Genomic DNA, 23,029 nt, shown 5'->3' on the forward strand with positions numbered 1-23,029 from the left:
ATATGTGGTTAAACCTTTAGTATCAGATGGGGCACCGGTGAATCTTTAATATATATGTGACGTTTTAATAACAAGCAAAAATATATTTTGTCATTTTTTAAATATAAAAAACAGTCTAATGGTTACTAAAAAAGTTTCTTAGATTATCGGAATCATATTTGTACAAAACATACCATGACACCATATGGGAAGTTTTTATATTAACATATTGATACGCATTAATTGATGATAATATTATTGAATATATCGGGGTATAGCGTTTTATTTTTTGAGTTTTTTTCTAATATGTTATTTGAAATGTTACTCTTTCATATATATTAACATAAAAAATAACAATTTGCGTTTGTTCTAATTCTTAATGAAATATATTTCACTGTCCTGTATAAATTCTAATATATTTTAGATATTAGAATATAATTTATGTGCACACATGAAGCAAAGTCTTCGCATTATAATGTTTGTTTTCGTTTAAACAACAGGGCTCTTCATCAAGAGTTAGGTGTAGTAAAAATAGCAACCTGTTTAAAGTTAGGTAAAATTCTTGAATCACCTGAAGCTCTGGAATAGCGAATCGAATTTCGTTCTCTTTATAAAATTTTTATCCTAGTTTAAAATTTCAACCAGCGACGGTAAATTCAAATGTATTTGTACATACACTTACGCAAAATATTTCGCAAAATTGCGCAAAAATGAGTCAAAATAGCTCCGAAACAAATAATAGTCGAATTTGAAAACATTATGTATCGAAATTTGAAATCAACATTCGCTCAATTTTGAGCAAAACGCATGGGAAAGGAGAAATGCACGAGAAGAATATATGTTGGCTGACGACAGGAAGCGAATCGAGGACCTCCGATTTTGTTAAAGGATGCTCTAATCACCCTGAATAACTTTTGATCTAATGATCGGATCTTCACGTTCTTCTTAATGGCTCAAAAGGATGACCACAAGCATGCTAATTAATTAGTGCCGACGATATTCGGATTTATGTCCCCCAAAATAGAGGTAGTAGCCGCAACCCGGTAAACATGGTTCAATAGGACCGTGTTTCCCAAGCAGCGATTCGGGAGATCTTACTTGGACACTTTAAAATCTTAAAGTGCATGGAAACAATATTTTTTATCACGAAAAACAGCGGTACTAAGCAGAGATGAAGAAAAGACTACTTTTTATATTTAAAATTTATCCGAGATTCAACTCTGGCAATAATGGGAAAGTTGAGAAAATCACAGTGATTTGTATGCAACATCTTGCTTTCTCAGCGTTGAACCAATTCATGTACAAAATATTATGCTAATGTATTTATTAGTTTTTTAATGTGAGAAGCATGTTTCTCTGAGAAATTTTTAGAGTTTTTTATTAAAAGCTTCGAAATTCTGTCCCTGTATCTACAACCGAGAGAGCTGGATATTTGTTCTAACATTATTCTTAGCGCATGTTTTATAATATCATAATGCAAAATATTTTGTACACAAAACTTTATACAAAATATTATTCTGTTATTATAAAAGGTATGTTCTTAAGGGGAGCTTTCCTTTATTAAATTATTTCATAATCACCTTGTATATTACTAAAGTAAGCTCCGTTATCCATGAAACATATTTTAATCCGTTTATAATTAATGAATAATTGATGAATAAAGACTGATTTTACTGACACTCTACCATTCTTTGAAGATTTCAATTATTATTTGAAGAAAAGAGATATAGGAAGTTCTACATTACAATGAAAACTAATAATTTATATAAACTTTATCGGAAAGCGATTTTTGTATAAATTTCTAATTGATTTAAATATTTTTAAACCAAAGTAATGTGAGCTATTTAAAACAAAAGAAGTGTCAAAAGATAATAATATTACAGCTAAATACGTATTTTGTTTTAACACCTTTGCAGAATAAGAAACGTACCTCTATTACAAAAATAAAGAAAATTTTATTATATTTCTTTAAGAAAAATGATATAAACCAATTTTTTTTATTATGTACGTGATATTCAGATAGTATAGCTTTAAACATTTACATTATATGCGATCTGTATTACAGTTTTTTTCCTTCTTATTAGAAGCAGGTTTGCAGGGAGCAGCGTTTCGCATGATAAAGTTTCTTTACATGCATTCTGATAAGATCTAGAACAATCTCAACATTTCATTAAAAATGTGTATTAAAACATTACCTGTGCGATAGTCAATATAATCTCTAATATTTGTTTCATTCGTCAACTTTTCTGCAACAGTTTGGGATTCTGAATTCAATTCAAAATTACTGATTGTAGCACAATGGTCCTGAAAGTTCCTTCCCACGGGTAAGTCACTTACAACAGTAATCTGAAACGAAACATATATTTTTTATTTTTTCTGTGACTATGTGATATCATTTATGACCAACACATTTACACTACAATAAACATAGTAGCTATAATAAATATACCACGCATTGAAGTTATGATACACATCGTATACATTTAAACTCTCCTACGAATTGAGGCTATCATACACATCTTACACTTCGAAATCATTGGTACACGTTGAAGCTATACGCATCATACATTTTGAAATCATAATGCACGTTGAAGCTATAAGCATAATACACTTTGTCACCATAGTACACGTTGAAGCTATAAGCATCATACACTTTGAAACCATAGTACTCGTTGAAGCTTTACACATCATACACTTAGAGGGCACAGTACAAGCTGAAGCTATCATGTAAATCCACACATTGAAGCTATCATACATATCCTACGTATTGAAACTATCATGCACTTCGAGGCAAGCTATGATACACTTTGAAACCATTATATACGTTGAATCTATCATGTTAATTCTACACATTGAATCGATCATACATATTGAAACTATTAAGCACATTAAGGATATACGCATCATATACTTTGAAACCATAGGTACACGTTGAAGCTATACACATCATACACTATGAAACCATAATAAACGTTGAAGCTATCATGTTAATCCCTAAAATCGAAGCTAATATACATAACCCCCATATTGAAACTATCATGCACTTTGAAACTGTCCAACTCATTATACACGTTGAAACTATAGTACACATGTATCATATATATTCTACACATTTTGTATATTGAAATTGTCATATTAATTCAACCAAATTGAAACTATAGTATACATTCAACACATAGAAACTATTTCACACATCCTACTCGTTAAAACTGTAGTACACATCGAAACTATCATACGAATTCTACACATTGAAACTATAACAGAAATTCTACTCAATGAAACTATCACAAATATCAACACATTGTAACTATCATACACATTATGCACATTGAATGTATCATATTGCAATTATTGTGACATTCATACATATGATGCGCATTATTAAAGTTATCATACACTCTCAGAAAAATCAGTTCACCGTTCAAACCTAATTTAGGTACTTTGAACCGCTTGATATGCTGCGAATTCGCTGCAATCCTAATAAGGTGTTAAATTGAAGGATGTTTCCATTCAAATTGAACCATAATCAAGTGTAATAATAGAGTTAGAGAATGCGATAGCATGGTCAAGCTTAGAATCATATTAAGGTTGCAGCAAATTTAAACGATATTATGGTTCAAAAAATCTCCAAATCTTCTAACAGTGTATTCGTTGAAACTTTCTTACCATACAAAATTTCTAGCTACTTAAAAGTTTCTTAATTTGCTTTTCATCAACGTTTCAGATATTATGATGCCGTAGGTGAACACATGGTATTGCGTAATGACTGCCTTTGATGTGTATTTTTACAATCCGTAACAAAATGAAAGTAAAAAAGTGTGCATGTTAGCGGAAGGAAAAAAAATATAAAAGTAAGTAGAGCGAAAAATACGTGACAAAATGAATGACAGTATTCAAAATCTGATGAATAACTAGTTCGGAGGGTGAAATTAAAAATACAATAACCAGTTTGACTGCCGTATGAACTTTTAAGACATTTCTAATAATTACTTTTCTCCTCCTCTCAAATTTCTTTGGCAATCAAATAGATTTCAATGTTTTAAATCTTGCATTTTTCGTAAAAAGTTCCACAGATTTTTTGCATTCAATTTTGACAAGTATTCTGAAAATATACATCAAAGGCAGTAATTACAAAACACCTTGTATAATGCAGTAGATACCGAAGGGAAGAAAATAAATGAACCTATCTTTCCGTCATCAAGTACATGAATTCATAGTTAAAAGTGTTACTAACATTGTGTTTTTTAAGTTCAACCTTTGGTCCGATTCCTGATAACATTAACAACTGAGCTGTATTGACAGTACCGGCTGATAAGATGACTTCTCTTTTGGCTTTGACTTCATAAATTGTACCATTGACATCAAATAATACTCCAACTGCTCTGTTACCTTCTATTATAACCTAAAATGAGAACATGAAAGATATCTAAATTTTTATTTTCTTACCATTTTCTGCAAAACCTTTATTCCATGAAATTAACTGCTCTATTCTCTCCATCATTATGCTTCATAAAGTACGTTTGAAAGAAATTAGAAATAAAATATACCTTTAAAATTTTTACTTGTTTAGTTTTTGAGATTGTACAGGGTTACTCATAATTCCCCCCGCCTGTAAACGCCATTTTTCTTTACTACAACTGTCTTCAGTGTTACATGTTACTGCCATCTACCGGCAACTGCTTAAATTAAAACTTGAATACTTTCAGAATAATTTCATATGTTCTTTTTCGCCATATTCGTCTTCGTTTTTTTGCTTCGAAACCCCGGAAGGAATTATGAATAACCCTGTATTTAGTGCACAGTGCTCCTAAAAAACCCGGTCAACCTTGAATAACTTTTGATTTAATGATCGGATCTCTTCACGTTCTAGGACTCAATCTTCATGGTTCAAACAGGGTGATTTCAATCGTGCTCACTAATTAGAGCAGACGATTTTTATGTTACGAAATCAGATTCAAAAGCGTACTTTCTAAAAAAAAAGAATACTTTTATCTTCAACGGATTAGCATCTCCCAAAATAGAAGGGGGTAGTCCCAATTTGGGAAGGGGGAATGTTCAATTTCTTCTAAATTGACAATTGAGTGGTAGTTTTCGATGTATTTTTTCACTTCAATTTGAATGATACAAACTCCGACTCAATTGGACTAAGAGTTTAGGAGTGTAACGGTGGTGATGGCTTTAAATTAATTAGTGGCTATGTACAGGTAGCATTATTGACTTTTTGGCTGTCACAGATGCATCTTAATTTGGATGCAATAAAATGATAATTGTCTCAAAGAAATAAATAAAATCGTTAAAAAAAATTGATTTATTAATTATTGAAAATGGCCATAGTTTAAAAATATAAAAATAATATAGAACAGAAATCTCTTAAAGAGATCAAGATAAAACATTCTCTTACATCGAGAATTTTATATAGCATTTTATATTCAACGGTTGGGACTGGGAGAGAGGCCTAAAAGGGCACCCGCAGTCACCAAAAATTGAAAATTGAAAGTGAATGAATTGTTCCCAACGGACAGTTAGGAGCATGGGAAGAGATCGAAGATTGGTGATTTATCGAAAGATAATATCGCCAAAAATAAAGCATAATCAATATTCGATTTGAAATAATTTGGCGATCTCGAATCGCCGACAAGACTGTGAGAATTCGTATAACAATGTAACTGAGACATAGTTTTGGTAAGTGTAGGGGAAGTCTTGGTTTATTTGTATTTCTACCAATTCACATAAATAATGAAAGACTAGAAATTATCTAACTCTAAATATTTATTGAAAAGGACAAAACACATAAAAATAAAACAAGGATAAAAAAATACAAGAATTTGGAAGAGGGGGTTTTGGACTCGAATTAAACGTCCGTGCTTAACGGCGGTTCCTGGCAGACTGTCTTAGTTCACCGCCAGAGGCGCTGTAGTGGGGGGGAAGAGGAGCTTGTTACATAAGGAATAAAGAGTTATAAATAAATTTTTGCTTTCGATTAGTCACAACAGTGAATTAATTAGTCTTACATTAATATTGAAATAAAAAGTTAGCCATTATATTGATCGATAAGAAAAGAATAAAATATTAGCTTTTTATAAACTGTAATAAAAATTAAATAATTGATTTAATTTAATTGCAATTCGATTAAGAATGACTTAAAAAAGATTATTTTAAGAGATTAAAGAAATTTTAACGGAAATATGGAATGCCTATTGTGGAAAAATAGGAGGTATAGGGGTTTTAAGTACAAAAAATACAATTTTGAATTTGTACCTATTTAAAAAAAACTAAACTACTATCAAAATAACCAAATATATGCTATCTAAATATATGCTAAACAAAAAAACTAAAAACTGCTATCTAAACAAGTGAGGCATTGTAACTAATCAATTCAGAGTCCATTGAGCGAATAGTTCAAAAATTGCACGTGTTTTATACTTTAAGGATACAACTTTTGACACGCACTGATTTACACTTTTTATTTGAACATGTAAAAGGAATCTCGAATCCTAATGTTTAGTACGAAATTGAATAAAATGGAATTCGAATTAAATTAAACATTAGCTGAATAGTTCTTCACATGGGTCAAAAAAGAAAAAAGTAAATAAGCAATTAATAAGTACTAATCAATATTTCAGAGCTTGAAAAACGTATACCGACACAAGCAAATAATTCTAATTATTTAACATTATTCCCTGTCGTAATTCCCGGTGGCTTTATGTTACTAGATTAAGCAAAAAAAAAATAGAAGTCCAACTTACCAAAATAAAGATTAACTATGATCACGATAAATGTCACGATAAATGGAATGGGGAATCACAGGGGAAAAAATGTTTTTTTTATTTTTTATTATTATTTACGCATATGCTTGATCTTGCCTAATTCGGGTATGAGGATTTCAAACCTGAAATTAGTTTTAATCCTAAAGCTACAAATATTTTTAAAAATGGCATTTTTTGTCCAAATGAACGTGTTTAAAAAATTTTATACGTTATAAAGTTGCGACAAACTTCTAGTGGAGTCAGGGCACATGATTAAAATTAAAATTCCATATAAAACCATACTCGAAATAGTCATCGTACGCGACTAGAGGCATTTCTTTATTATGGCCTGTTCAGGGGCATACGGAGAAGCAGTTTTTAATAGGGGAAGCCCCCTAGTGTCGTACGATAACGTGGCGTATGATAAGTAGCGTATGTTCGGGCATAGGTTCTTATGCAATATTAATTCTGACAAAATACTTGTCGTAACATTTATGCGACCAATTAGATTTGGATCTAGATCTATGTTATCTATAACGTTTTTAAACTTATACATTTTGATAAAATATAGACAAAAACGTCATTAAAAAAACGATAGCTAAGAGAGATAAAACGATTGCACATTTGATACCAACAGCGTAGAAATATCAAAAATCCGTTAAAAAATTTCACGCAACAGAAAACAAATTGCTCCCTAATGTAATTGAATTAGGTAATTACTTCCATTAATTTTGTACTTTAGTACATAACTTAATTTTTTTCACTTCAATTACTGTTTATAGAAATACATTTAAAAAGTATAACCTTCAATATACACACACGTGGTTTCGGATAACTTTAAAATTACCGATTCGGTAAGGTAGGCATCACATGTCATAAACGTTTATCTTTGAGCTCATCACACACATAACGTATAAAAATACTATTACAATAAACTTTCATGGAAACTCGTTTTTGATTAAATAGAGCTGCAACTCAAACAACTGATTTTATCTTTAAACTATTGAAAAAATACAATCCGCATTTTAAAACAATGGAAAACACTACACTTATGAGCCACCTTGTGAGCAGTAGCGACAGTTAGTTTTGGCCTAAATTACGTTTCATTAATTTTTAAATAATACCATTTTTAAAATTAGAGTTCAATGCTTTTGTATACTATACTCCAATACATAGATTAAAAATTATACATTACTTTATGTACAAAAGCATAAGGAAGCAGATGTAAGTTGCTTCGGTTTTCCGCTGGTACCAAATATGCTTTGGCTGTACTACACCTTTGACCATCACGTAGAGTTGCTTGCGGTGCATAGAAACCTACGAAAATTTACCAGCATTGAGTCTTATATATTCAAAGTATATAAAACTTTTAATAAAACAAAGATGCTTTTTCTTAAATTAAGCATTTTAAATTTAATTATTGCCATCACTGTTTTAAAAATCGATAAAGACAATATATAAACACCTTTAAATTAATATATGCAAATAATAATCTATTTGCATATATTAGTTTAAAGGTGTCTATAAATTGCCTTAAAAAATGAAATAATAATCTTTTAATTATGAATAAAATTGGATTTTTAGATTTTAAAATTAATTTGTTTAAATATTAACATCGCAGTAGCGTACCATTAAACGACCGAACATTTATTCTCTCTTGTGTAATTTTTTTGAAAAGATAAAAACCGACGATAAAATTATTTCATTCTTACAAATTTATTACGCTAAAACAAAGGTATACGTTGTAGCAAAAATATATTGAAAATGTGCATAGATATATTTTAATCTGAAATTATTCATTTATAATATTTTCTTACATTAAAGAAGAAGTCACATTTGAAATTATCAGCATAGCTCAGGCTTATTATTGGTAGCAATTTGCTATCGCTTTTATTTTCAAAAATGTACTTTTGCATCACAGCAAAGTGCTAAGCAAACGCAATGCCAGCGAGTAATGGGGTTAAGAGAATAAGTATCGAAATCAAAAATACTTTTAATCCTTAATCACCTAGTATTACTAATAAGCAATACTACTTTGAAGGATTAGTAAATTCCTTTGCTTAGTTTGAGTTTTCTTTTAACAGAACTTCAATAAGCTATCTTTTTTATTATAGTCGTAGCATTTTTTTTACAGTAAACAAAACTTTTTTCAGAAACCAATGGTGTTTATTGGTTGAGTAAGGACAAAAATTGGAGCTACTATAGTGATAGCCTGAATTAATAATAGTAAACCCAAAATCCTTATTTGCTAGAATTTTTTTTTAATTTTATGGCTTGGTAAGATTTTTTCTGTTAACTTGAAATGCATAAGCAATAATTTTTTTTTAATTTTCTGTGAAATAAAAAACAAGTTTTGTTTTAAAAAAGGGCTATTATTAATGACCTGTTAGTTTAGCACCATTAGGATCCACAAACTCATACCCTAATTCATCAACTGCATCAATAAGTCCGTGCTTTAATTTGGAGTCGTAATTTGGTTCTTCAACTGTAACTGGACCTCCTTTGCCATGGTAACCTAAAAATATTTCAATATTGCAACTTTTATTAAGAGAGAGATCATTAACGCAATAAAAATGAACGTATTGCTCGATACCCAACCTTCGTCGAGATATTGAGGACTTCTGTTGTCTTCGAGCTTTATAAAATAAGGCAAAACATCTTTATAGCTCCAGCCTGTTGCTCCTTGTTCTGCCCAATCATCGTAGTTCTTATGACTTCCTCTCACATATAGATTATTATGTAACAAACTTGTTCCTCCAAAGCCTTTTCCACTAGGCCAATCGACTTTCTATGAAGGAAATGGTCAACATTATAATTCTATTAGTATCTTAACACATTGCAAACGCGTAGCTAAAAAATACGTTTTTGAAAAATTACCATATACACAACAGATTCAGTTGTCGAGATAGTGTTATCCTCAATGCTAACCATTATCTATCAAAAGCTTTGAATCGAGTTAACATGTCTTTTATACTAATGAACTGATGTTTAAAATTCGTAGTGGTAGTTACGCCACAATACTTCCCCACCAGATTTTCATTAGGGATGAGATTCAATGAACAGATACCACTAGTTGCGAAAGACGCAGAGAGCTGTATTAAGTTCAACGGATTTTAAGCACTTGTAGTGAGAGCTTTATTAAGTTCACCGTTGTGTGTCATAGACTGAGAAGCAACAGTGTGAGGAGGAGGAGGATGCAGTCATAAAAAGCATGACAACTGTTCAATGTTGACCATCTATCGAAGTGGACTCTCTTTTCGTTGTAAGCTTGTTCATATTACGTCCGCAGGTTATGTATGTGGGAAAAGAGCCTTCTACTTCTTCTGTAAACTTTCATCTATCAAATGATACCCCGAAATTGAATCGAGTTAGCATATCTTATAAACTAATGAATTGATATTTAATACTCGTAGTGGTAATTACGCCTTACCATATACTATATGTAATCAGTACTACAATCTTTCGACGTAAATTTTATCTTAAATTGAAATTGTATCAGTAACGACAAGTTTACTTCAACTTTCATGAAATCTTGCTTACCACTTTTTAAAATTTTTATCTTTAACAGCTGTAATATATTTCTTGGAAAAGTTCTCCGCATGCAATGTATTAGCATCAAGCGTGAATTTGAAACTATTATGTCTTTAAAAATAATATTCATTAACTATTAAATAGTTTATTAGAAATTAGATTCAGTAAGGCGCTTATAAGCCGTGATGGTTAAACGTTAAAAATACTAAGCTTTCATTTGGGATGGGGTTGGATTTATAATGACGGTTTGAAGCCCCAACAGCTTTAGATCGATGGGCACCAAAGAGAAGTTAAGAGAATGCGTTTCTTTAATGAACTATTTACATTTTTTCGTTTAAGGTAATGCTGCCAATGTACTTATATAGTGTGTCTAAAATGTATAGAAATTCATAATTATTTCAAGAAACTCATGATGATACTACAGACTTGAAATATTTTTAAGAGTTCTATTAAATGCTTATACTAAGCTTAACCCTTGAACCTCACATCTTGACTTTAAAATCCTAAATAGAGTTTTAAGGGCAATAGGATTAAAGAATACATATTTTTAAGATTTAATTTCTCAGGAACTATCCGATCGATTTCCCCCAAATTTTGTATTTTGTCATGAAAAATTACAGTCGTTAAAATTATGTAAAAAATTTTAAACCTTACAACCATTTCTAAGTAAAATAAAAAAGATAATAATTAATATTTATTAGAAGTTACATTTTGCATGGAATTATTTTTGAATAAACGAATTTTATAATCGTGTGCAAAAAAATTTTCAATTCGTCAGAAAGTTCTCGAGCTATGGCCAAATACGTAAAAAGTAAAATTAACATTAAGGGGTCCAAACTTTAGATCGCTCTCCTGACCAAACGTTTGGGACCATATTTCCCAGATTGCGGCTACTTTACTTTTAAAGTAGAAAATGAATATGAATTCTTAAAAATTCCTATGGCACACTGAAATCATATACATGAGTCTCATGCATAAAATCACTTAATTGAGTTAAAATAAATGAGGAACTTAATGAGGATTTATTAAATAGTTTATCTATTAATTTATCAGTAAAATTTATTCAGCAAAAATATTGAAACATACTCTTTTTTTCTGGAGTCGGGCAGTGTGTTTTTGGGGAGTAGTTTTATACTTCCAATCGAGATCTGAATTCCAAAACAAGTTGCCAAAAACCGGAACATCATTCAAAAGTGGAGCTCCTCTTCCAGCTTCCAGAAGTAAAACCGTCACGCAGGATACTTCTGATAATCTGCTCGCTAGAGTCGAACCAGCTGAACCAGATCCCACTGAATGAAAACAGTTAAAAAATATTTATTGTTTTGCTACTTTCAAAATATTAACCGAACTAAACTGTTGTTGTTGTCGTCAGCCATTAAAGTAGAGGAGTTGTGATTGTTCTTGTTTTCCAATAGCGCCATCTATGGCCAAGTATTCGACTTCACTCTACCCATACGTCAAACCCGTTTATAAGGTGAACCCATTCATACATCCATTTATTCATCCATAGATTGTAATTTGGACCTGAACCAGAGAGCGACCAATCTCCAATTCAGTACTCCCAGAGGCATAGTTTGTTATGGGAACAAAGAGGACTTTGTGACCCGACGGATTTAACGTCCACCGGCCTGATTCGGACTCCCGTTCTCACGAACGTGAGTCCAGCGCCCTGTCAACCAGGCTATCTCGGCCAACAGATCAGAACTGAATTATTCAAATAAAATTTATTCCACTATTCTTATATGAAGATGCAGAACAAAAAAATCTACACCAATTTGATTTCTCTTTTATTATTTAAAAGAGAATTCTCTTATTTATCTCTCAAAGCGAAAAAAATAGCAGCCCACGGAATTTTCTTAATATATATTTTCTTCTATATTATTATTACTTATAATGCTATATATTATTATTAATACATACCTTCGTTTTACAATTTTATGAAATAGTATAACGAAACAAAATCGAAAATATTTGAGTAGCTTTATAAGCCTTATATTTATTATTAATAATAATATTTCATAGCTATTATACTGCCGACAAATAACATATCACTGGGATTCGAGGTCACAAATTTAAATTCCATGAAGAAGGTGATTTTTTGGAAAGGTTAGCAATCCATTCCTTGAGCTATCATAGAGAAGAAGAAAAAGTTAAGCAGTATTTAAGATGCGTAATAGTTCAAATAAAGAGAGGGGATACGTGATGACTCAGGGGATAGAGCGTTCGCCTTCCAATGAGATGAACCGGGTTCGAATCCCAAAGATGGTCGATACGAATCCGCATCCGGCTTGCATCGACCACAGTGATGACAAGAAATGTCCTCAGTGGTAGATGGATCATGGGTTTGAGTTCCTTTGCCGTCAGGCTAACCGTGGGAGGTTCTCGTGGTCTTCCTCTGAATGTAGCGCAAATGCGGGTTAGTTCCATCAAAAAGTCCTCCACGAAGGCAAATTTCTCCCACTGCTTGATCCAGGAATTCCCTTATCTTCTGTATTGGGCTCAAAACTACAAGGATACGGAGTCGAACATTAGTAGTCGTAAACCCAAAGTTGGGTCGTCTGTTCAACGACGGTTATTAAATAAAATAAAAAGTAAGAGATGGCCGGGATAGCCTAGCTGGTAGGGAGTAAGGACCAAGTCGTGAGTTCATTCCCCGCTTGTCAAAGACAAAATGGTGACTGGTGTAAGTTAAATTTGTCGGGGTTACAAAGTTCTCCTAGATCCCATAAAAAATCAATAACTCTTTGGTACTGAATTGCAGATTAATCGTTCTCGGGTGCAGGTCAAAATTACGATGTATGGATATATGAATAGATCCGCCTGTTAAAACGTTCTGTGACGTGTGTGTATCCTAAGACGTATTCATGGCCATAGATGGCGCCACTGAATAACAAGAACCTCTGCCTTAAATTCACTTGGTGTCATGCTGGTATTTGGCACGTGGCTTAGAAACAGCAACAACTTTTTCATTTAAAATAAAGAGATAAAACTAACCTACGATATAATCATATTCTGAATCAATAGTCGATGGTGTCTGAGTTCGAGTCGGAGCATTCTGTTGTGATGCCAGAGACATCAACATAAGGGGAAGTAGTGTCGAATTGGCCACAGGTGTCGGGTAAGACTGTTCACGGGCTATGTCGTACGACATATTCTCCCAAATTTAAATTATGCTTTCGATTATTATGTTTCTAAAAAATAAAAGTAAATAATTTACATTTAGTATTTACAAACTCAGATCCAAGTAGAAATTTTTTCAAGAAGCAGATACTTGATTTACTGTATAAGCTGTATAAGTCTTTCGTGTCAGCGAACCCTCAGATATAAAACTCTTACTTTTGACGATTCTGCAATCCTTGAGCTGTATTTCGTTAATTTTGAGAATCATTTCGTCACGAAATCACTTGAGTTTTGATGAAATGCGAACTCTCAAATATCCGACATAAAATCAGTCGACCGTTACGTATGATGGTCAAGAAGTTATCCTCATGCTGGAAAGATCACAAGTTCGAATCTCGCTTCGGGCGTGGATATGATTTGTCTCTCTGTTCTGTCTCTCCTTCTTTATTGGGGTGACGTTTATTCACCTATGTGGTCCCCACGAAAAAGTGATCTTCAATGCCACCCACACTTTATTTTTAAAAAAAATAGGTTGATGAGAGATTTCTTTATTTTGACGAAACCCATTTTCTCGAAGAAGTGGAGATAGTTATTTCATCACTTTGACAAGATGTTCGCTCAGAGCCTATACCAGGGAACAGTTTTTCAAAAAAAACGTTTTGTGAGATTTGAGTATCCATTGTCTTACAATGCGAAACTGTAAGGGAGTTTGTACTCATTTTTGAAACTTTTTTTTTTAAAAATGCATGGATTACTCTGATTTTTCTTGCTGTCGAATCGCTTTGAAATTACTCCAAGTTTTGCATGAGACGTCTATTTTTTTTAACGTTTGTAAAAGTTATAAACAGACGCCTTGTAATTTTGCAATAATTGAATATATTATGCTTGTTTTGTTAATATTAAACAGCTATTAAACTATCGATGTGGTAGCTCTGAGGAAACTCAGTATGCTTACAGTTTTGTTTGAATCCTCAACTCAACTGAAATAACTTAAAACCTTCTTTTTTAAATTTAAGAGATTTGAATTTTTTTTTTAAAAATTAAATATTATTTTGCCTAAAAGTTAATTTTGAAATTTTTTTTGTTGCTGCATATCTCCTTTGTTTATCCACGCTAAATCAGGTTAATGAAATCCGTCACTCTAAGAAAGTCTAATACTAGAATTGAGCTTCTGAAAAGATCTTATCTGGAAAGCTTCAGACAATCTAGTACATAATCAGGGGTAGCCTGATGGCCAACAAATTTCACACAGGTTTGGGAAAACCTTTTTCCCATTGGAATAGGTCAAAGATCTCAAATACCCACTGATAAGCCTGGTGAAGATCGTCTGCTATTACCTACAAAACTTGAGTGATAAAGCCCCCCTAGGGCAGATTTTAAAATTAAATATCAATGTCTGAGAAGTTTAACAAAATATCCCCGCTAAATTGAGTTTTATAAAAAGAAAAAAAACTTAAAAATTATCATTCAAGTAATTTTGAAAAATTTCGTACGAATCAAATCTTATAGCTAACTTTGAATATAAGTAAAAATTCAGATTATAAGATTAAAAACGTGTGTTAAAATGTGCACAATAACAGGGAAAATAAAATCAAAGAAAGTTTTTAAAATCCTACTAATTTGAATTTTGCTTTTCGTACAACGAATGAAACATTACTCAATTCAAGTTCGTTATTTGCATTAAGAAAACAGTTGCAACCAAAAATTGCAATTCAGTCAACCAGGAAAATTTAAAGTGTTAGAATTAAGCTTAAATTAACTTTATTTGTTTATCTTTCATTTTGGTTTCAGAACAAAAACTATATTCTGGCTTACAATTTGAAAGCTTTTGAAATATTGAATAGTTGTTTAAATTTTGCTGCTTATAAAATTATTTAAAAAATAATGTATATCAAAACAGAAATATTTCTCGGGATTTTTAATTGAATGAGGAAAAGTGAATCGCGTTAAATTAAAATTAAGATCCCTGGTACATTTTAGCACAAATATGTAATTAAAAAGAAATATCGAGAGAATTTATTTTGAGACCTTAATTTATTTGATTGAAAATAAGAATTAACTATGTCAAAAAAAAGTTTGAAGTAATTTCATTTCCAGTTTCCGGTTAAAAAATTATGTCAAAATTTTTTTTAAAAATAATTTCGTTTCCAGTTCTTAGTTTAAAAACTAAATAAAAAAGTTTCAAATAACAACATTTCCAGTTTCCTAAACAAAATATACAATATAAAAAAATCACAGTCTTATAATAGCTCTTTATCGTTTCTTTTTTTTGTAATTTTCTATTATTTTTGTTAGAATTGTAATTAATATGTTAGATCACTAGTAACCATTCTCCCATTTGACTAGCGAATAAACAAGCATAAAATTTTTTTAAGATAGAAAAATTTAAATTAAAGCATGTTTAGAAAAGAAAATTTAAATAAATAACAATTAAAAGAAGAAGTCATAAGATATATAATTTTATTTTCTCTGTTAATAAACTAAGACTCTGTTAATATTTTTCTCTGTTAGTATTTTCTCTGTTAATATATTTTCTCTGTTATTATATTTTCTCTGTTAATATATTAAACCTTTAGACTTCCCAAGGATTTTACAGTTTAGTTTTCTTTAAAATACTATTTTTAATAATATCGTTTATAATACTTTCTTTAAGCACCTTTAAAAATGAGTTTTATTAAACAAAAACTTAATTTATATCCAAAATTTAGTTTTGATTTTCGAATTAAATTGATTTTTTTTTAAAATTAGTAATTACATAAAATTACTTTAAGTTAATTAAAAGCTTGGTTATGAAATTTCGCCAGTTTAACATTAGAAAGTTACCCCCTAAATTTACATGTTAATAAAAACTTTACCCTTCTTTTAATGCTGTAGATCCAGTTTTAGAAGATATTTAAAATTTCCTCTGTAACAACAACCCCAAAACAAAAAGTTTCATTTACTTTTCTCAGTGAGCAACAACATCATATAATTTAAACGACTTTAGTCAGGAAATTAGTTACGTTTCTTTTTCCTAATTCTAGATTCACGAAAAAGCTGAGTAAGGAAAAAAAAATTAGCTTTCATATTAGGAACGTTAGGTAAAGGTAATTCGAGCAATTGTTTCATTCGAAGTAATATTATAAAGCAAAATCAATGATAAAATGTGGTCTCATTGTATACAGGGTACGCGTAAAAATAATGTAAAGTATTTAGCCCATTAACGCAAGATTTTTATTAAGAAAATTTAATTATACTTTTTTCATTATTTTATAATAATATAAGTGAAAATAAGCGAAAAATAATCTATTTAGCATTTTACTAACATATGTTTATGAAATTCAGTAGGAAACACGGGTGTCTTTTCTTGCGTTAAAGGTGAAATTTTCCAAAAACGGTTCATTTCCAAACAATATTTTTTGAAATTTTCACTTTTTGGTTGCTATTTAGAAGTAAGAGAAAAAGTTATTCATCATCAAATTTCCTTATTTTACAAATTCAATTATTGATAAATTTTTGAACATGAATGAAAAAATTAAATTCAAACTACTTTTTGGAATTTGTATTTTATTACAAATATAACCCCAAAAATCTAACAGGTTTTCTTAGTGCCTGTTGAGCAGTTTTTTATGATTAAGAAATACCAAAATATATTGTTGCTAGTAATAAGAGCGTCAGAAAAAATATATAAAAGGAACACAGGTGTTCCATATACGTCGAAAGGTTAATAAGGCCTTAAAAAATAACTAAAAATTCAAAATATAAAAACAAAACTGGTGTGCATACAAAACAGGGTATGCAATTTCAAATCATAAAAATAAATAAATTTGTGAGAAAAAAGTCGCCGATATGAAAAAAAAAAATGCGTTTCAGGTATATTATACGATTTTGAACATCCAACCGCTATGACACTTAGGGCTAAAGATAATAGAAGGGCTAGTTCACTCCGCTTTTAGAGCTGAAGCTACGATTTCCCTCCTCATGACGTCACTGTGTCCACAGATCTCGGAAGATCGCACGCAAAGATATTATGATAACTTTGCCTCTTTTTCTTTGTAAAAATATGTTAGACTTTTTCTGGTTCTTAGCTTTCAAACTTTAAGTAATTAACACATTATTTCCATTCATAAACATAGTTTAAAAAAACTTTCTTGGCCATTATATTAAAAAAATACCATTTTAAACTTATAAAAATATTTTACTAGTTGGCGAAAATGACATTATAAATACTTTATTTTAAAATGTTCAGTTTTAACTTTAATTATTAAGAAAAATGAAAGCATATATCGACACTTTTTTATCTACTTATTCTTTTATAACAATAAGTTGAGTTAAATTTAGAATCCCCGATTTTAAAATATGCCGTTAATAGCAATTTGTTCATACTTAATCATTAGGAAACATCAACCTTAAACGCTAATTACTGAAACAAAATAATAATTTAGGTTCATAATGACATTCGAAATTTTACAATTGTTTATAGATATTTAGATTTAAGATGATATAATTTATAGATATTTAAATTCAAGAGAATGTAATTTTTAAGAGAATCATAAATATTAGAATAACTACATTAAAAAAATAAGTTATGAAATTAGGAGGATTTCAACTGTACACTATATATTTTATTTATACTTTTTACTTACGTTTTAATTTTCCTTGACTTTATCCATTTTTTAATTTTTTTCACGTGTCTTTCTTTTTGAAGTAATGAGGCGGTTTCTATTTAGATAACGAATCTTTATAAAAATTCTTAACGATAGAAAAAACGTATTGCTGTTTTATATTAACTGTGTCACTTCGGAATAGGAAAATTATATTTTTTCCTTTTGTTTTTCTATCAGATTTTTTGCAAGTTGTAATCGCGCAAACTGGCATTTCGTTAATAGCCTTAAAATTTTGTAAATTCACGGCAAAAACTGAGGAAAGTCATTATAGAAATAACAAATGTCTTAGAAAATGTCACAAAGTAAAAAGAAAAAACATTAAAAACATTATAGTCCCCCCTTTTTAATGTTTTTTCTTTTTATTTTATTTTATTATCTGTTTTTACATGTTATTATCTATCTTATTTGTTGTTATTTTCATAAAAAAAAATTTTGAGTGCTCCTCACACTATTGTATTAATATATTTTGCTTTGGCTTTATTGATACAATATCAGAAAGCACTCTGTTTTGCGGATATAATCGTGTGGGCTGAAGAAAAGATCATATCTTTTTTTTCCGGCTTTTTTTTCGGTTTTTTAATTAACATTTCAATTTTTTTTTTTTTTTTTTTTTTTTTTAAAATAAACTGTTTTTTTTTTTTTTTTTTACTTATTATTTCCCACCCCCCTTTTTTTCATATGTCCATAATTTTTCTTTGTTTTATTCTTCATTTTGAACTTATCTAATGAGTGCTGTTTACTTGCAGCTTAAGCGCAATAAATGAAACTTATTGTTTTTCTTAACTTTCCTAGTGTTTTCTTGTAGTATTTATTTATTTATTTATATATATATATATATATATATATATATATATATATATATATATATATATATATATATATATATATATATATATATATATATATATATATATATATATATATATATATATATATATATATATATATATATATATATATATACACACAAATTAACATGGAAAACATGAATAAAATAAAAAACTAAATGGTAGAGAAACAAGAATGGTAAAAGCAAATAGTCGTTGTCAAGACACATCTAATTGCCATAAATGCGATATTTCTGAATAAAGAATAATTATCCTAAGATAAAAATTATTCTTTATATGTGTCGATATCGCAAAACACCTTATGTTGTAAAAAATCATGAAATAAAAGAAAAATGTAAAAGGAAATCAAACTTACCGGCATGAATTAAAACGCGGTTTAGGTTTAAAAGTACAATAATAAAACAGTTAACAAAAATCGCGAAGATGTAAAATATTGCTTATAGCTTGAATCGAGTATAATAAAATTTAAAAAAAAAACATTTGATCGAAGAAGAAGAAAAAAATGTTTAGGTAAAATATTAGTGCTGCCATCTATGAGAAACAATTAGTAAAAAGGTAATAAAATTGAAATAATAATAAAAAAGTTTAACGGATTGAATAAATTAGCAGTCTTTAAAAAAAAATAAAAAAAATCATTTATAGGGAAATTAATTTAAAAGTCAGCCTGTCAGGATAGAAAGCCGTTTATAGACTTATCCTTCATTCATAAATTCTAACATAATTTTACAGAATACACATATCCATCTTTCATAGGGTGACTTATTTAAAAATCAGAGCCTGCATACAGGAATAGAAAACCGTTTATAGGTTTTATTCTTCATTCATACAACCTTACATAATTTTAAAGTATACACGTATCACCTGCATTCATTTGGGGTGGTTCTTTACGAACCAAAGCCCAATCCACTTATACAAAAATAATAAATAATTAAATAAATAAATAAATAAACTGTTTATTATACTGGACAATTAAAATTAAATTAATTTTAAGAGGCTACAAATATTAAAAAGAAACTAAAAAATATTTAACTAATCCAGTATAAAAGGTCATACATCCAAACTATTCCGTCCAGTGGCTTTAGGAATAGTTTATCATAGTTAGTTCCTACCTTGAAAAAATCAGAGCTTATTCTTAAAACAGAAAAATTAAATAAAAATTAAAAATTAATGTACCAAGTTTTTTAAGATTTTTTTAAAATAGAAATTAAGAAATGAACTAGGAAAATGGCTATTAATTAAATCGTTTTTATATATATCAGTATCTAATAAAAACTCGTTATAGTTAGAATTATTCCTGTAAAATCTATGAATTTGATTGGCAATAATATTAGAAAAAACCTTATTGGCTAAGTTAGAGTTGAAATCTATGCATTTTTTAACTGGAAATTTAAAATCATTTCTTTTGTCAAAAAGTTTAAATGTAATATTTTTATCTGCATTAATATTAAGAGTCAAATCTAAAAAATTTGCTGAAGAATTACTATTATTTGTTTTATTAAGAATTAATTCATTTGGATAAATATGTTTTGCTAGAATATCGAAAGCATTAAAATTAATAACTAATAGATCATCAATGAATCTGAGAAAGAGAGAATCAATTGGAAGATTAACATGTGATTTTACAAATCTATATTCTTGTAGAAAAAGAAAAATATTGCATATATATATATATATAGATATATATATATATGCAGATATATATATATATATATATATATATATATATATATGCAGATATATATATATATATATATATATATATATATATATATATATATATATATATATATATATATATATATATATATATATATATATATATATATATATATATATATATATATATATATATATATATATATATATATATATATATATATATATATATATATATCCATATCAAAATCTCCCAATTCATTTCTTAATGTCCGCGTAAGACTATCTACCTTGCTAATTTATTGCCCACAATCAAATGCTCTTCATTTTGTTTTGATTTAACAAGGAATAGAGAAAAAATAACTCATAATTTATGTAAATATTTAAACATTGCTGCCTTTATGAATGTGTTTTTTTGAAGAAAACAATCATATTTTGCGTTGCACGTAAAGGGAAACCACGAAAATATCATTCATATTGCTTGACGCTTCAAGAGTTTATTTTTATATAATAAATAAATTTTTTTTCGTCCTTGACAGACAGTCAATTATTTCGGTGATTAGCGAGATGCTCTTCATATTTTTTGTAACTTTAAACTCATTCCAAAAATCAAAGTAGCGTGCAATTTAAATATCGGCGTAATACAATGTTTATAAAAGTTATTAAAATAATTTATTTTAACCAAGATTAAGTTGAAATTAAAGTAATCAAATGTTGCGTTAAATGCAAAGGAAAACCACGAAAAATTCTTTTAGATAAAAGAACAATAATAAGATTACAGCTAAATGTTCATTATCGCAATGAATTAGTATTTTTTAACCATTAATTTTTTTATCATCCTTGACAGACAATTTGTCATCTTAGTGGATGTTGTGAAATACTTTTCCGATATTTTTAACTTTTAACACGACCCAGAAATCAAAGTAACTTGCAATTTAAATATCAGAGTAAAATCATGTCTATAAAAGCTTTTGTAGTAATCTACCTATATATTATTTAAAATGAAATTAAAATTTAGACAAATCAAATGTTGCGTTAAATGCAAAGGAAAACCACGAAAATGTCTTTTAGATTGCTGAACAATAATCGCATTGCAGCTAAATGTTCATTATCACAATAAATTGTTTTTTTAATCATTAATTTTTTTATCATCCTTGACAGACAATTTGTCATCTTAGTGGATGTTGTGAAACACTTTCTCATATTTTTAGCTTTTAACACGACCCATATATCAAAGTAACTTGTAATTGAAATAGAGGAGTAAAATCATATTTTGAAAGACTTTTTGAATGAAAATAATTAGAATTTCCATTACACACAAATGAAAACCAAGAAAACATTTTACTGGCAAACTAATTGTACGCTAACAGGCAATAATGAGACTATATCTCACCAATTATTATCATTTTCCTATTTCTTGTGCTTTATAAATATATTTAATGTTTTGACTAGCTTGGAATGCTTACTAAAATGTTCTTTATTTTATTTATTTATTAATTTTCTGTAAATACATGAATTGTGTTTTATTTCATTTGAAATATTTGAATTTCAGAATGATATAAAGAATTAAATTTTAATAACATATTAGTTTGTTTTTTTTTAAGTTTAAAATTTACGAATTATAAATCTTTAAAAAAATCTGAAAAAATATGTGTCATAAAATTTGCGAATTTCAGATTTTTCTGGCAAAAAGACTGAATGTTATCAATTATTATTAATCATTACAACTTATAAAAATCAAATAAAAAGAAAAAATAATTATGAACAGCTGCAATAAACCAGCACCGCAATTCACTAGAGGGCGTGGATATAGAGTACAAACTAGTTACTAGACCAGTGATGTCAACGTTCACCGTGACGTCCGTTTGGTCGAGTGATTGATCTTTTCTGCCTTTATATCTATGCCTGTATAACACTAGGGTTAAAGCACTGAGGTGTCATTGTGTAGGACAGGGTTCCATTCTAGTGGTGGCTTGTAGCTTACCCAGCTTCAGTTCTATGGGCACCGAAATATAAGGGGAGTAATGTTAATATTATCCACAGTGTCACTATCAAACAATCAGTCTCGATAATATGGAGTTTTAACCTCCATGAATCCCTTGGCTAACAACTGGCTGTTACGAAAGGGTTTTAGTTTACTAAAACATCAGTAGCTAGCATCGTTTAATATTATTTATTATTATTTAAAGTATATCTTACGTCTTGCTTGATTAAAAACTTTATTCGTTTCAAAAAATATGCAGATTTGAAAAAACAAATTTCAAGCACTCAGAAATGGGCGCCCATCTTCACGACTTGAAGTGAATGAACAAAAGTGATTTTAGATATCGAGCGTAAAGTTTCCAAACAAAAATTTTAAAAATAAAGGTGAGAAACAAAACTAGAAGACCACAGTAGCCAATAATGTTTTAAAAAAAAGACAGAACAAGAAACACTACAGTGGCTGATGGGGGAAAATCTGGGTAAAATTCATTTCCATGTTCTAGGAAGATTTGGTGTGGAA

The 23,029-nt window shown here is 29.3% G+C and overlaps 1 protein-coding gene across 2 annotated transcripts in view; it reads right to left on the reverse strand.

Annotated features, from left to right (window-relative positions):
* The window catches only part of LOC107439535 (glucose dehydrogenase [FAD, quinone]-like), a 37,158-nt gene extending 18,964 nt beyond the window's left edge, over positions 1-18,194 (reverse strand). Inside the window, exons 1-8 of one of the 2 annotated variants that reach the window (XM_087160333.1) lie at positions 18,002-18,164; positions 13,251-13,447; positions 11,343-11,545; positions 9,324-9,513; positions 9,109-9,240; positions 7,921-8,042; positions 4,214-4,381; positions 2,175-2,325 (exon numbers count right to left, since the gene is read on the reverse strand). In XM_087160333.1, the coding sequence (XP_087016459.1) occupies positions 2,175-2,325; positions 4,214-4,381; positions 7,921-8,042; positions 9,109-9,240; positions 9,324-9,513; positions 11,343-11,545; positions 13,251-13,407 (1,123 nt within the window). In that variant the 5' untranslated portion in view covers positions 13,408-13,447; positions 18,002-18,164. Of the gene's footprint in view, positions 1-2,174; positions 2,326-4,213; positions 4,382-7,920; positions 8,043-9,108; positions 9,241-9,323; positions 9,514-11,342; positions 11,546-13,250; positions 13,448-18,001 lie in introns of both variants that reach the window. The other variant, XM_087160332.1, reaches the window with a different exon arrangement.
* Between the last annotated feature and the right edge of the window lie 4,835 nt (positions 18,195-23,029).

This window comes from Parasteatoda tepidariorum, chromosome 1 (genome assembly GCF_982258835.1).
Source record: "Parasteatoda tepidariorum strain Cologne lab strain chromosome 1, Ptep-v5.0, whole genome shotgun sequence".
Lineage (NCBI taxonomy): Eukaryota > Metazoa > Arthropoda > Arachnida > Araneae > Theridiidae > Parasteatoda > Parasteatoda tepidariorum.